Below are 16248 nucleotides of genomic sequence, written 5' to 3' on the forward strand. Positions count from 1 at the left end.
GAAAGGCGTGAGGGATTTGATTAAGTTTTGGACCATTGAAATCTATTTCCAATGTTCTTTATTTTAAGTTTTCACTCAGACTGTGTACTATGATTCAATGGTTTATATGCCATCATTCTAAACCTGTCCCAACCAGCTGGCGTGTCATTTAAGCTTAATCCATGCCGCTGACCTTGGAATTAACAGATTAGCTGAGGTGGTCAGATCCAAGTTGGGTCATATAAACTAGTTTGGGTCAAAATTTCTATCCCTACTATCTAAATGACCTCGAAAATCAAACCTTCATGTAATTTCATCAACTTTCACCTCTATTATATTATTACCACTCATAGCGTACCATGTTCCATATACACTGCTAATTGCCTGTTCATCATCATTAAATCTAATGTGTAACTTATCATCTCGTCTTCCCTTGAAGGTGTCATTTTCTATCAAACCAGTCCTTTGCCTGTAATGAGTTTGGCACTACCAAATGTGACCAGAGTTTTAATGGGAATCTTAATTGTTCAAGCATTCATAGAGGACTCTAAACGTAGGTAGTTCATTCTCATTTTGAAAAGATATTTCTCTTCAATAGGATTTCTCTTGCTTGTCATCTTCATTTCATCTATTTAGATATGGTAGTCCAAGTTCCAAGCCTATTGACAAGGATTTCCTTTTTCTTTTTTCCTGATGCATGAACCGAGCCTTTCCTAGTGCCCTTGTGCTTAATACAAACTCAAAGCTTTCTAGTACTTTGACAAGCTATAAAATTAATTTTTTATGCTTTCAACTCTTAAGGCCTTCTCCAATTCATATATTTCCAGCTCCATTTAGTGCTCTATAGATAAGAATGGCCATTGTAAATTTTGGATGATTGACAGATTGTATCAGTAAAATTTGAAGAGGTGGTGTTTCGATTTGTTTATTTTCACACAGAATAATCTTTTAATGTATCAAGGCCTATGAATCTCTCATGGACTCAAAACTTTTAATGTTGTATCAAGATGGTAGGTGTTACTATTGCTGCTTAGAACTATTACCTTTACACTGAAATAACTAAATCATTGATAAATTAATAACAGGACAGAGGAGCAAGGAATGAAGATAGTTCGTGCTCGGCCACAAGTTCAGCAACTCAAGAGGATGATGAAAATGTTGCACTCGTAACCAACCGGATTATTCACAGGCGGCGCTGTTACCCGCACCTGGGTACCCAATGGCATCGTCAATCTTGGGGTGACATTTTTCCCACTAACATCATGAGGAGACGTCTTGGTGTAATTTTAATGGTTAGTGTTGTTACCTGTTTTGCAGCATGTATTGTCCTTTTTCACCCTCACAGGGCTAGGGAATTTGCAGTTTTTAGGAGGTGTTTGTTTGGTGGTCCCACGCAATAGAAAATAGGCAGGCACGATCACTGCCAAATCCTGTGGGGATTGTAAATTGCTAGGCTATCATGTGTATTTGTTCATTTGCTGGGAGGATTCCGTGATAGTTTTGGACAATTCTAACCCTTTTTTGGGTAATCAGGGGATGTTTCAAACAAAACGCAATCTCTCTCCATGTCTGTGCACCGCTGTTGACAGCGGTGCTGACCAAATGGTTTTGCTTTACACAGCGGTGCTGACCAAATGGTTTTTCTTTCTAGTGTAAAGCACTCCCGTCTTGGAAAGATCTCGTTTTATGCTTTCTGGTTGAAAATACCTGGGATTGTACCTCATCATATTTCTATTTCAAGAATGTGAAACCTGCAATTCATTTTCCATGTCGCTGCCTGTTTAAGAATATTTCTGGTTGAGAAACGATTGGAATGAACTGGGAATGAAAGGCGAGGAACAGAAACCATATTTCTTATTTCATTGTTTGGGTGTGATTCGTGTGAATCAAAAAAAAAAAAACGTGGAAGAAGAATTATCAATTTATTTTTAATATTTAATTTATGGGAAAATTATAGTGAAATCTCATGACTTTTGATCTATTTACATTTAGACTTCAAAAGAAAAAAGTTTTAAAAGGATTTTACAACTTTGTAAACATTGTAAGGAGCTTCAGCCGGCTGTCTCCAATTTTCTTTTTTTTTAATAATGTTAACGGAAAAGGACTAATGATCAAAATGTCTTTAGTTCTTTTTAATCATTGGATGAATTGCTTTTTAGAGAAAAAACCACTAAAGCTCTTTCCAATTCTGTTGTCTTCTTTTGTCCTAATCGACTGCAGCATCCAATTTCATCTTTGGGACTATCAAGATATCTGAAGTAGTTGGAATTCTTATCGGTCATTTATTAGTATGATTTTCTCAATGAATTTATCGTCTTCAAGAGGTAGATTTTGAAATTTTTTGTGTTTATATTTGAAAGGGATTCGTTATCATTTAAACTTATTTGTGCTTGATGATGGTAGATTTTTTATATTTTTATATTTTTAATTTTTTTGTATTTGATAATATGATGGATTTTCGAGGTTTTATGGCAGGTTCTAGTTTAGGGATTGTATGAAATTATTTTTTTAAAAAAATTTAAGATTTTATTCCAACAAAGTTGGAAATTTTTTTTAGGGACATTGTCCATGTATATTGGAAGGCATTTGTTGTTTTGGTGTAAGAGGACAGTTGTCACGTCCTCGATCCGAGATCGCGAGTTGAGGATTATGGCAACCGTCGCATATTTATTAAGAACTCTCTCTATAAGCATGCAAGGAATCTCATTACGATATCAATGCATCACAGTGGAATAAAATTTAAATAATTATTATTCAATTTTAATTCAAATAATTAAATTAAATATCTTACATCCAATAAAATTTTACTAAAAATAAAATAATAGATCTAAGTTCAATGAAATTGATAATGCTAAATTTCGTCTCTAAAAATTTTGTCCCAAAATTAGTATCCATGCTCGTAATTAATTATCTAAATCTAAAAAAAATAAAAAGAGAGGTAATGAGCTTGACAGCTCAATAAGTAACAAATATCTCAACTAGATATTTTAGATATTATATAATATTCAAAAAAATACTGAGAATAAATATAAAAATATATTTCATGCTAATTCACTACAAATTCAATCTTTTCAAATATTTATATACAATATAATCATAAATTCGATTCAAATTAAAATATTCATAACTCAACAGTCACGACTATGATCAATGTTTAACTCCTATTGACAGGATCTACTGAATACCAGTGCACAAATCCTACTGACAGGGTCCACTAAATACTAGCGCATAATCCGCACTAACAGAATCTACTAAATACCAGCGCACAATCCTCATTGGTAGGGTCTACTGATTACCAACGTATAATCTCTATTGGCAGGGTCCATTAAAATATAGTTAGGCTGAGAGCATAAATCTGATCTATATCAAAATATTTTTGTATCATAACATATTATAATTTTCACTAAACATATGCATAATCAATAAATCATAGTATTTCAAAATCACTTTTTGTTCGAAATACAATTTCATAAATCATGCATAATTTTAATGAATAATTATTTACTTTCAAAATAGATATGAAATATCTTGAGAAAATGATTCATTTTTTACCTTTTACAGATTACTGAGCGAATAGATCGATTATCCTTTAAGAGATTCTACCGTGCCTATTATTCAAAATTATATTCTTGTATTAATTCTAATTTAGAATTAGATCTAAACAAATCCCAAATCAAAAATTCCACTTAGGATCGGATGCTTCACTAAATTCGATCAAAATCATCAAAAAGAAAATCCTTCATTGAGCTAATCTTAGAAAAATAACTTCAAAAGAGAAAAATCCATCAAGAGAGAATCAATCTAGAGAAAAAAATTTTAGAGAGAGAAAGTCTCATATTTTAGAGAGAGAAAGTAAAGGTTTAGACTACAGGGAGAGAGAGAGAGAAACTCTCTCATTTTTTTTAGTTATTTTTTTTTCTTTTCTTTCCTTTTCTTTTTTTTTTCCTTTTTTTTTCTTTACGGAAGAGGGAATCCACATCCCTCTCTCTTCTTTCTTCCATGGAATAGGGGATCTTTTGATCACCTTGTTTGCAAGGCAAGGGAGGTCCACTCTCGGTCGATGACCATGATGGTCGGAGGAGAAGGTTGCGGCGGCGACGGCATGCCAGGTCGGATGATCGACGATGGCAACCAGTGGTCAGAAAACCAAAAACAAAGGAAAAAATAGGGCATCTAGAAAATAGAATTTCAAGGGATTTTTGGTAGAAAATTCCTACAAGAATTCAAAATTTGAAACCCATAGAACTTGTTGGGAAGTTGATTAAATGTGTTTATCTGATTTTTGGATGGATTTGATTGGATTTTCGATAGTCAAAGTAGGATCAAATCATCGGTTAAACATGATGAGATGAAAGAAGAGAAACAACAATTTAATCCTTGATTTTTTGGCTTTTTCTGGTGAGAAGAAATCAAAAGATTTGAGGGCCTTTAAATAGATCACAAGAGAGAGTTTTAGTTTGATTTTTACTTAGATTTTTGAGTGATTTGGGACTTTGAATCAGAGAAGAAACTCCTTCAGGAGTTCACGCGCTCATTGCCCCCCTTCCACGCTATTTTCTAGCAGGTGCAGTGCACGTGCTAGTCCTTTTCTTTTTTTTTTTTGTGCTTCAAGATTTGTGCAGGGACTTTGGGATATCATATTCTCCCCTCCTAAAAAGAAATTGTCCTCAAAATTTTTCTTTACGTAGATTCATAGCTGTAATCTCATTCTTAAACCTTTTAATATTCTAGTTCTGGATACAATTTAAATCATCTAAGGAAAATGTCAATGCCACAAGGGTTGATCTGAATCAAAACCATTTATTCCTTACAATCAAATCAATACTTTAATTTCGAATAAGGATATTGAGTTCATCACGAAAATATCATCTACACTTGTCCTAATCAATCTATCACAAGATCATGAACAAACTTTATTGTTTCTTAATAGATAACCATTTGAGTATAAAATCTAAAATTGCTAAACAATCTCACGTTCTTCCTAATAGATAGAGGAGTATAAGCTTCAATTCTAGGAGAGAGAAAATCTATTGCTAAATATTTTTAAATTTAAGATCAAAAATCGATGGTCCACTTATGCAAGACTTAGGATGTCAAAAATTTTCTTAGCATGGTAAATAGAAGATCTACTTGTAAAAATCACATAGAGATACACAAAACAGTCTAGAATCAAAAATATTATCCTTTCTGTTGCCCAGCTATGCAACCCAAGAGGGGGGGTGAATTGGGTTTTAAAGAATTTAGGCTTAACTAATTACTTATGAAAAATATATATCAAAAGCTTGATGAATGAGGAGAGAGACTTTAGTTTGAGATTAATTACTTAAAGCAAGAATGCAAGGATATAATGGAGAATTAAAGAGAAACAATAAAGCATGCCACAAACACAAGGATTTATAGTGGTTCGGTGCCAACCTTGCACCTACATCCACTCCCCAAGCTCCTACTTGGGAATTCCAATCCACTATACTTTGTATTCAACCCGAATACAAACGTCGGAACCTCCGACACTAGCTATCCCAAGCTAGTCCACTTGTTTTTCGGGTACAAGCCGACCCAATACACTCCGATTTCAGGTTCGGATCAACCTTCCCTTGTTTTGGAAATTCTCCAAAACAAAAATAATTACTCACAAGATAAAATCAGTTTAGAGCACAAATAAGTACAAGAATAGCTCCTTAAATGAGCGAGTATAACAATAAATACGCTTTACTCAAAAGAAGAAGCCCTTCTTTGATTTCCTCAAAATGGATGAGAAAAGGAATAAATGCTTGAGGAGTTGGTGAGCTTTGATTGAAGGCTTCTTGAAGGCTTTAAATGAGCTCTTGAATGAGGTTGAGAAGTTGGCTTGAGAAACCCTCTCTTGAATGCACTTGAATGCCCTCTTGAATGCTCTTTCTTTTCTCTTTTCAAATCTCTTGAATGCCTCTTGGATATTTGGATGTCTCTTCTTGTTGTTTTCCACCTTTTGAAACCTTTTATAGCCTTAAGAAACAAAGGAAAACAAACTAGGCAGAAAAAGAGCCGTTAGAGCACAAAAGGTGAGCATTAAAAGCAATTAAATCTGGCCAAAAATTAGCCGTTACAGGCAAATCCCGTCGCAGGGGTCGACTCATGAGTCGACTCATGCTTCAGGGGTCGACTCATGAGTCGACCTCTGTTGTAACATCCAGAAAATCAAGTTTCTGAAAATTTTGGCCCACACTAACAGAAGTCGACTCATGAGTCGACTCATGCCTTGTGGGTCGACTCATGAGTCGACTCACAAGCCGTGCCAAGCCAAAAAGGTCGCGTGCCAACAGGATTTTTGCGTGCCAATCAGCTCATTGTGCCATGAGTTGACTCATGAGTCGACTCATGCACTTCAAACCTTCATAACTTCAAAAATATAAGTCCAAAAATAATGAAATCTTCACAATAGATCACAAATCATTTGTTCTACAAGATGATACTATCAAATCAGAGTTTTGATGAAATTATGATTTTGCCCCTGTAGAGCATAAGGACTTTTTCAAAATAAAAAATATTTGTATCCTTTCAAACTGTTTTGTAATCATCAAAATCAATCTAGGAGCAACAATCTTTCCCTTTTTGATGATGGCAAAACATTTGAACAAAAGCATTTATATGAATCATGAATTTCAAAAGATTGCATTTTAGGTGCATATGCTTGAAAAGAGTATGATTCTTTTGGCATGTGATACAAATGGTTATATGCATAAATAGTTTGTCCATTTGCTTAAAGATTGGAAGATATGCTCATTGGATAATTGTTTTGGTGTTAGAGCAGAAAATTTGATTTTATTATCAGAGCAAGCTGTATTTTGAAAAATTTTCTCAATTCTCAAAACTAGTCATGTGTGCCAAAGCATATTGAATAGTTGATTTGGAAAGAGTATTAGAGCATTTAAGTTTAAGATGTATCAGAGCAAGAGAAATGAAAATCTTGCAATGTATCAGTGTAGTAAAAACAGTTTTTCAATGTATCAGAGCAATGTATTCAATATATCATTGTAGGTTGGAGCCTATCAGAGCATATTCAAATGTTTACAGCAAATCAGAGTATAAGTAATTTTAAAAGGTACTTATTTGCAGTATACTTGGCATTTGTACTTAAAATTTTTAATTTATTAATTTCTCATAATTTGTAGTTTTTGCTTTTGATGGATTTCTTTTTGTTTAATTTCTCCCCTTTTTGACATCATCACACAAGGTTAACTCCTCCTTTTTCTGAAGCATTCTTTAATTTCTTCTTCTGTAGAGTTTACTCCCCCTTAATGTAGCAACTATTAACAGCAATCATAAGATGATAATACCACAAAGAGAAGACAATATTCCACAAAGGAGAAATATATAACCAAAGTATGATAAACATCATTACAAAGGAAAAAAAAATAGATGATATCATAAAACCATAATTGTTTCAGTACATAGATCATAACATAAAAAGCCAACTAGCACATGTCAATACATGGCCCCAAAATACAGATCCTAGAAAGGACAAAACACTAACACCTAGGATCTAGAAATGATCAAGATAAGTCAATGATCGGAATCATCAGAAATGTGATGAGGAGCAGATGGATCTGAATCAGAAGTGCGTCCTCTACGCCGTCTGCCTCTGGCACGAGTGGAAGTACTGGTACGAGCAGGCGAGCGGGAGGAACTGGGTGGCTGAGAACGCTGAGAAGCTAGGGACTGAACAGAAAGGGTAAGTCTGATGGAATCAAGTACAGTCAGTGCCCTGGAAACAGCTTGAAGAAGAGCAGTGAACTGGGTAGTCGCATAGTCACTCGATCCTCTGATCTCCTTCCTCAGTAACTCATAACCGCCCTCAAGAGCTCCTCTAAGTCTGCCAGCCTCTGCAGTGAGATCAGTGACCTCAATCGTAGACTCCTGTGGCTGAGGATGGGCCAAGTCAAAGACTTGCCCCTGCAAGTCAAGGACTCTGCCAGTCAATCTCAAAATAGTGTCCTCAAGCTGCTGAATCCGGATGGACTGATCTGTCATCATCTGATACACTGTGGAGATGTGGGGAGTCAAAGTCTGATCAGAAGAAGTAGCCCCGGTGCAAATGTAGTACTGCTCCACTGACTAGCAATAATGAAGCCACACGCTGTGAAATCCGCTCAATCTGATCATCAGACAGTGTGAACTCTGACGGAGGTGCTCTGCTCTCTGGCTGATGCATGGTGTGGGCATCCTGGTAAACTCCGAAGGGCCAGCCTCTGGATCCGGAAAGAACTGTATATCTGGTGAAGCTGCCCTGAAGTCATGAATAGGAGATGATGGATCTTCTTCTTCTTCAGCTCTGACTTCAGTTCTGTCTCCAGCTGTCTCCTCAGCTCTCTCCTCTGCTCTCTCCTCCTCCTCAGCTCTCCTCTCCTCAGCTCCCCTGATCCAACCACCATCAGTCTTTGTGAAACCCATTCGGTGCAAGGTGTGTAGGTTGAAAGTATCAACATGAGATAGCTTGGTAGGAGCCTCCCCCTCACAACTAACACCAAACCTCCTAAATACTCTAGTCAGGGCCATACCAAAAGGCAAATGTGCCTTAGATCTGTTCAGAGTTTCTCTCATGGCCTCAATCATAAGTGCCGGGAGGTTTAGGGGGGTCTGTGTGATAATGTGAAACATAATACATATATCCCTGCCAGACAGTAGATCGTGCCTACCACTCCTAGGGAAGAAGAGTTTGGTGACCATTTGATGTAAAATCTCATCTCTATAGGTAATATCTTTGCTTCCAGTTTATTCAGATTCCTTGGTAGGCACCCCCAAGAATAACACTTCCTTCTTTCACAGGGAGTTCCATATATGCAAACCTTCACTAGGCAAATGTAAAATCTCCCCAAGATAACAGGATTCAGACAAATATCAATCCCTTTTACAGTTGAAGTTACTGACCCATTTCCATAAATTAGATTCTGATAAAACTCCCTAACTAGGTCAACATAGGTAACTTCTTTAAGGGTACAGTAAAAACTCCATCCTTGATTTTTGATCTTGGTTGCAAAAGAAAATCCCTCATTTTCAAAGAACCGGAAGTCTATGTTTTTCCCGGTTTCTACTTTTCTATCTGAAAGAGGGTTCTTACTGGGGCTTTGAGAGGAATGAGAAGGACCTTGAACTGAAGTTGGAGTGGGAGCAGTGGAGGACTGTGCCGCTTGCCTTTTCTTTCTGACATTTTCTTCAAGTTCTCGGACAGACTTTCTCCTTTGGGGAAGCTTCATCTTTGGAGCCATAATCTCTTCAATAGCAGGCGAGAAGACTTGAGAAGCAAGTGAAAGAGTGGAGGAAGGATCACAAGAGAGTGAAATGGAATTATGGTGGAGAAAACGGGTGGATTTGAGAGGGACGGTGGAGTGCTAGGGCACGCTCCAACCGTGATGAACAAGGGAAGAAGTCACAAAAAGACCTTTTCCAAGAGGCGATTTGCAGTGGAGAGAAGGCGGGAGAAGTTCCACAAGCTTGGGTCTTGGAATGGGAGCTAATGGAAGTGGGGAGGATGGGTTTTGGAAGGAAGAAGACGACCGTGTGGGTCGGCTCACGAACAGCAATCCTTATATAAAAACCTTAAGCCCGTTTGGAAGTTGGTGGGATTTACAAGTTTGCCATTGAGTCGACTCATGGGGGTCGACTCATGAAGTTCAGAAAATCAGGAAAAATATGGATAAATTTCAGAAAAATTTGAAATTTGGGGAGAAGGAGTTTAGCTCTAAGATAAGTTTTTAAAATGAAAAACTTAAGCTTTTGGGACCAAGAAAGGTGTTGGAAATTAAGCTCTAAGAAATTTTGACAATAAATCATTGGAAATTGAAAAATTAATTCAGGCAAATGGATCAAGAATTCCTAGATTTTCCTAATTTCACAGAATCTATCCTCACTAAGGGCCTTTGTAAAGATATCAGCTAATTGATTTTCGGTGCAAACATATTCAAGATTTATATTTTTGTTTTGAACATGTTTCTTATGAAGTGATGTCTTATTTCAATATGTTTGGATCTTGAGTGTTGAATAGGATTTTTAGATAGATTTATGGCACTTGTGTTGTCACATCTTATTGGTGTTTCATTAAGTTTAATTCCAAAGTCTTCGAGTTGTTGCTTAATCCACAAGATTTGAGCACAACAACTTCCGGCTGCAATGTATTCGGCCTCAGCCGTAGACAGTGCTACCGAATTTTGTTTCTTGCTAAACCATGAGATTAGGTTAACTCCAAGAAATTGACAAGTTTCACTTGTGCTTTTTCTATCTAATTTACATCCAGCAAAGTCAGCATCAGAATATCCTAATAGATCAATTTGTGAGTCCTTAGAGTACCATAACCCTAAAGTTTGAGTACCATTTAAGTATCTAAGGATTCTTTTAACAGCATTCAAATGAGATTCTTTAGGATTAGATTGATATCTAGCACATAAACAAACACTAAACAAGATATCAGGCCTACTTGCAGTTAGATACAATAATGATCCAATCATGCCTCTATAATATTTTAAGTCTACACATTTACCTTCATCATCCTTGTCAAGCTTATATGAGGGACTCATTGGTGTGCCAATGGGTTTGGAGTTCTCCATTCCAAATCTTTTGAGTAGTTCCTTGGTGTACTTGCTTTGGGCGATGGAGATTTCCTCTTTTGATTGTTTGATTTGGAGTCCGAGGAAGAAGGTGAGTTCTCCCATCATGCTCATCTCGAACTCCCCCTGCATAAGCTTAGCAAAGTCTTGACAAAGAGATTCATTAGTAGACCCAAAAATTATGTCATCAACATAAATTTGTATAACTAACATATCATTTTGATTTCTTTTGATAAAGAGGGTTGTATCTACATTACCTCTTGAAAAATCATTATTTAGTAAAAATTTGCTTAGTCTATCATACCATGCTCTAGGTGCTTGTTTTAATCCATATAAAGCTTTATTTAATTTAAAAACATGATTAGGAAAAGCATGATTTTCAAATCCAGGGGGTTGTTCTACATAAACTTCTTCAGCAATAAATCCATTTAAAAATGCACTTTTGACATCCATTTGAAATAATTTGAATTTCATAAAGCAAGCATATGCAAGTAGAAGTCTAATAGCTTCTAATCTAGCAACAGGTGCAAAGGTTTCATCAAAATCAATTCCTTCTTCTTGATTATATCCTTTAGTAACCAATCTTGCTTTATTTCTAATTACATTACCATGCTCATCTAATTTGTTTTTAAAGACCCATTTTGTGCCAATTATTGAACAGTTTTTAGGTCTTGAAACCAAAGTCCAAACATTATTTCTTTCAAATTGATTAAGTTCCTCTTGCATTGCATTAATCCAATTATGATCTTTTTCAGCTTCTTCAATGGTTTTTGGTTCAAGATGAGATACAAAAGCACAATGATTAAACACTTCTCTTAGTGAAGAACGAGTTTTTACCCCATGCATAGGATCACCAATAATTAATTCCTTAGGGTGGTTGTGAACATACCTCCATTCCTTGGGTAGGTCATCTGTACCTTGAGGTTGTTCTTGAATTTCTTCACCTCTCTCATCTTGTTTGTCTTCTTGTCCCTTGTCCTCTGGAGTAGCTGAATCTTTCAGAGTGATCTCCTTCATACCTTCTATTAATGGATCTGCATCATCAACACCCTCATTCTTCCTCGAAGGAAGATCGTTAGATTCATCAAAGACAACATGAATGGACTCCTCAACTATTAGGGTTCTTTTATTAAAAACTCTAAAAGCTTTACTAGGGGAGGAGTAACCCAGAAAGATTGCTTCATCTGATTTTGCATCAAATTTACCAAGTCTTTCCTTACCATTATTTAATACAAAACATCGGCAACCAAAAATATGAAAATATGCAATATTTGGTTTTCTTCCTTTCCAAAGTTCATAGGGGGTTTTCTTAAAAAATTATCTAATTAAAGCATGATTTAGAATGTAACATGCTGTGTTAATAGCTTCCGCCCAAAAATATCTTGGAAGGTTGCTTTCACAAAGCATGGTACGGGCCATTTCTTCTAAGGTTCTGTTTTTCCTTTCAACTACCCCATTTTGTTGGGGTGTTCTAGGAGCAGAAAAGTTATGGCCAATTCCATTTTCATCACAAAATTTTTCAAAGTCTTGATTTTCAAATTCAGTTCCATGATCACTTCTAATATTTTGAATTGAAAATCCTTTTTCATTAGTGACTTTTCGATGAAATTTAGTGAAAATATGAAAAGTTTCATCTTTGTGTGCCAAAAAGAAAACCCAAGTAAAACGAGAGTAATCATCTATAATTACAAAACCATATCGTTTTCCTCCTAGACTAGTGGTTCTAGTTGGTCCAAATAAGTCCATATGCAAAAGCTCTAAAGGTCTAGAAGTTGAAACAATATTTTTGGATTTAAATGAAACTCTAGTTTGCTTACCTAGTTGACATGCATCACAAATTCTATCTTTTTCAAAATTCAGTTTAGGCAAGCCATGAACTAATTCTTTCTTAATTAATTTTGAAAGAGAATGCATGCTAATGTGAGCAAGTCTACGATGCCAAAGCCAACTAGTCTCATTAATTTTAGCATTTAAGGATACTAGGCATTGCATGTCTAATTTGGCTAAATCATTTAGATCTACCATATAAACATTGCCATGTCTATGACCTATAAATTTGATGCCATCATTAATAGGACTAGTCACAATACAAACAGATGATTCAAAAATAACTTTATACCCTTTATCACAAAATTGACTAATGCTAAGTAAGTTATGCTTTAAACCTTTAACTAACAAAATATTTTCAATATATTTGGAGGGAGTGATACCAATGTTACCTATCCCGATGATCTTTCCTTTGCCATTATCTCCAAAGGTGACCATCCCTCCATCCTTAGCATCAAGCGTGATGAATTGTGATTCATCACCAGTCATGTGTCTCGAGCATCCACTGTCCAGATACCATTTCCTGTTTTCTCCATGGGATGCTAGACACACCTGCAAACAAATGTCAAGTTTTTATTTTAGGTACCCAAGCTTTCTTGGGTCCTTTTTGGTTAGTCAAAATGGTTCCTTTTGGAACCCATATTTTCTTTATAGTTGTGTTTGCACAAGTGTAAGATTTATGTCCTGTTCTACCACATTTAAAACAAGTAATATTGGTAGACTTGTTACTTGAATAGTTTACATAAATATTTTTCAAAAATTTTTGTTTCTTTAAGGGGTTATAACCAAGTCCAGCATTATCATATACGGCCTTTTGATTTTCAAGAATCATATTTAGTTTGTTTGAACTTAAGGTGAACTTATCTACTATAGGTTTCAGCTTATTAATATCATTCTTTAGGCTTTGGTTCTCTTGAAGCAAAGTGGATTTTTCAATTGAAAGGTTTTCAGCTTGTTTTACTAAGGATTGATTTTTCAATTTCAGTTCTTTGTTTTTCATTCCTAGTTTCTTCAATTCATCAATTAAATCATTGAAGGCTTCATGCAATTCTTCAAAAGTGAATTCACTAGGGATTTCAGAAATTACCTCATTTTCATGTGCCATAAGGCACAGGTTGGCTTGTTCTGTTGAAGTCTCCTCATCGGAGCTTGAGTCATCGCTCGCACTCCATGTGGCCATCATTGCCTTCTTCTTAAACTTTTTGGGACCTTTCTTCAGTTGTGGACATTCGGATTTGAAATGCCCCGGCTTTTTGCACTCATAGCATATAAGGGGTTGATCTTTTTCTTTCTCTTTGCTTTGTTCCCCTTTTGTGAAAGGTCTCTTTCTCATCCCCTGCTTCCTTTTTCTTAGGAACTTCTTGAATCTCCGGGTGATGAGTGCCATCTCTTCATCCTGTTCTTCATCTTCTGTGTCGTCAATTTCTTCATCAGGAGAAGCTGTGGATTTGAGGGCAATGGTTCTTTTCTTTTTGACTTCATCCTCTTGATGTTGCTTCATGCTAAGCTCATGAGTCATCAAGGATCTAAGAAGCTCTTCTAGAGGTAGAGTGTTCAAGTCCTTTGCTTCTTGGATGGCAGTCACCTTGGCTTCCCAAGTTCTTGGCAATGACCTGAGAATTTTTCTTACAAGCTCACTGTTAGTATAAGATTTGCCAAGACTCTTCAAACCATTAATTATATCAGTAAAATGAGTAAACATAGCAGTTATGGACTCATCATGCTCCATTTTAAATAGCTCATATTTATGTACAAGCATGTTTATTTTGGACTCTTTTACTTGATTTGTTCCCTCATGGGTTACTTCTAACCTATCCCATATTTCTTTAGCAGATGCACAGGTAGAAATGCGATTAAATTCATTTGCATCAAGTGCACAATAAAGAACATTCATAGCTTTAGCATTTAATTGTGCCAATTTCTTATCAACCTCATCCCATTCTCTTTCGGGTTTGGTTGACTCCTCACCATCTATAATCTTGGTGGGTGTGTGAGGACCGTTCACTATGATACTCCACATATCATAGTCTAGTGCTTGTATGAATATCTTCATCCGAGCTTTCCAATAGGTGTAATTAGACCCATTGAAAAGTGGAGGTCGGTTGGTAGATTGCCCCTCGGCTAGAGAAGTGCCGACGTGGGTTGCCATAGATCTTTGGCTCTTTGATTGTTAGATCAAAGAAGGGCTAGAACACCGGGCTCTGATACCACTTGTTGCCCAGCTATGCAACCCAAGAGGGGGGGTGAATTGGGTTTTAAAAAATTTAAGCTTAACTAATTACTTATGAAAAATATATATCAAAAGCTTGATGAATGAGGAGAGAGACTTTAGTTTGAGATTAATTGCTTAAAGCAAGAATGCAAGGATATAATGGAGAATTAAAGAGAAACAATAAAGCATGCCACAAACACAAGGATTTATAGTGGTTCGGTGCCAACCTTGCACCTACATCCACTCCCCAAGCTCCTACTTGGGAATTCCAATCCACTATACTTTGTATTCAACCCGAATACAGACGTCGGAACCTCCGACACTAGCTATCTCAAGCTAGTCCACTTGTTTTTCGGGTACAAGCCGACCCAATACACTCTGATTTCAGGTTCGGATCAACCTTTTCTTGTTTTGGAAACCCTCCAAAACAAAACAATTACTCACAAGATAAAATCAGTTTAGAGCACAAATAAGTACAAGAATAGCTCCTTAAATGAGCGAGAATAACAATAAATACGCTTTACTCAAAAGAAGAAGCCCTTCTTTGATTTCCTCAAAATGGATGAGAAAAGGAATAAAAGCTTGAGGAGTTGGTGAGCTTTGATTGAAGGCTTCTTGAAGGCTTTAAATGAGCTCTTGAATGAGATTGAGAAGTTGGCTTGAGAAACCCTCTCTTGAATGCACTTGAATGCCCTCTTGAATGCTCTTTCTTTTTTCTTTTCAAATCTCTTGAATGCCTCTTGGATATTTGATATCTCTCCTTGTTGTTTTCTACCTTTTGAAACCTTTTATAGCCTTAAGAACAAAGGAAAACAAACTAGGCAGAAAAAGAGCCGTTAGAGCACAAAAGGTGAGCATTAAAAGCAACTAAATCTGACCAAAAACTAGCCGTTACAGGCAAATCCCGTCGCAGGGGTCAACTCATGAGTCGACCCATGCTTCAGGGGTCGACTCATGAGTCGACCTCTGATAGTCGACCCATGCTTCAGGTGTCGACTCATGAGTCGACCTCTGATGCAACATCCAGAAAAACAAGTTTCTGGAAATTTTGGCCCACACTAACAGAGGTCGACTCATGAGTCGACTCATGCCTTGTGGGTCGACTCATGAGTCGACTCACAAGCCGTGCCAAGCCAAAAAAGATCGCGTGCCAACAGGATTTTTTCGTGCCAATCAGCTCATTGTGCCATGAGTCGACTCATGAGTCGACTCATGCACTTCAAACCTTCATAACTTCAAAAATATAAGTCCAAAAATAATGAAATCTTCATCAATAGATCACAAATCATTTGCTCTACAAGATGATACTATCAAATCAGAGTTTTGATGAAATTATGATTTTGCCCCTGTAGAGCATAAGGACTTTTTCAAAATAAAAAATATTTGTATCCCTTCAAACTGTTTTGTAATCATCAAAATCAATCTAGGAGCAACACCAGTGGGGGTTGTGCGTTGGTGTTTGTGGACCCTGTCAGTGGGGGTTGTGCGCTGGTATTTGTGGATCCTGCCAGTTGGGGTTGTGCGCTGGTATTTTGTGGACCCCGTCAATGGGGGTTAAACGTTGGTCATAGTCAAGGCTGTTGAATTACGAGTGTTTTGAATCGAATCGAATTTATGATTATATTATATGTGAATATTTGAAAATATTTG

The 16248-nt window shown here is 36.5% G+C and overlaps 1 protein-coding gene across 1 annotated transcript in view; it reads left to right on the plus strand.

Moving 5' to 3' along the window:
- The window catches only part of LOC105057852 (squamosa promoter-binding-like protein 9), a 47710-nt gene extending 45963 nt beyond the window's left edge, over positions 1-1747 (plus strand). The window contains exon 10 of the mRNA XM_073248533.1: positions 1065-1747. Coding sequence (XP_073104634.1) covers positions 1065-1379 — 315 coding nt within the window. The 3' untranslated portion in view covers positions 1380-1747. The remainder of the gene's footprint in view (positions 1-1064) is intronic.
- The last annotated feature ends 14501 nt before the right edge of the window (positions 1748-16248 follow it).

The sequence above is a fragment of the Elaeis guineensis genome, chromosome 14 (genome assembly GCF_000442705.2).
Source record: "Elaeis guineensis isolate ETL-2024a chromosome 14, EG11, whole genome shotgun sequence".
Taxonomy (NCBI): Eukaryota; Viridiplantae; Streptophyta; class Magnoliopsida; order Arecales; family Arecaceae; genus Elaeis; species Elaeis guineensis.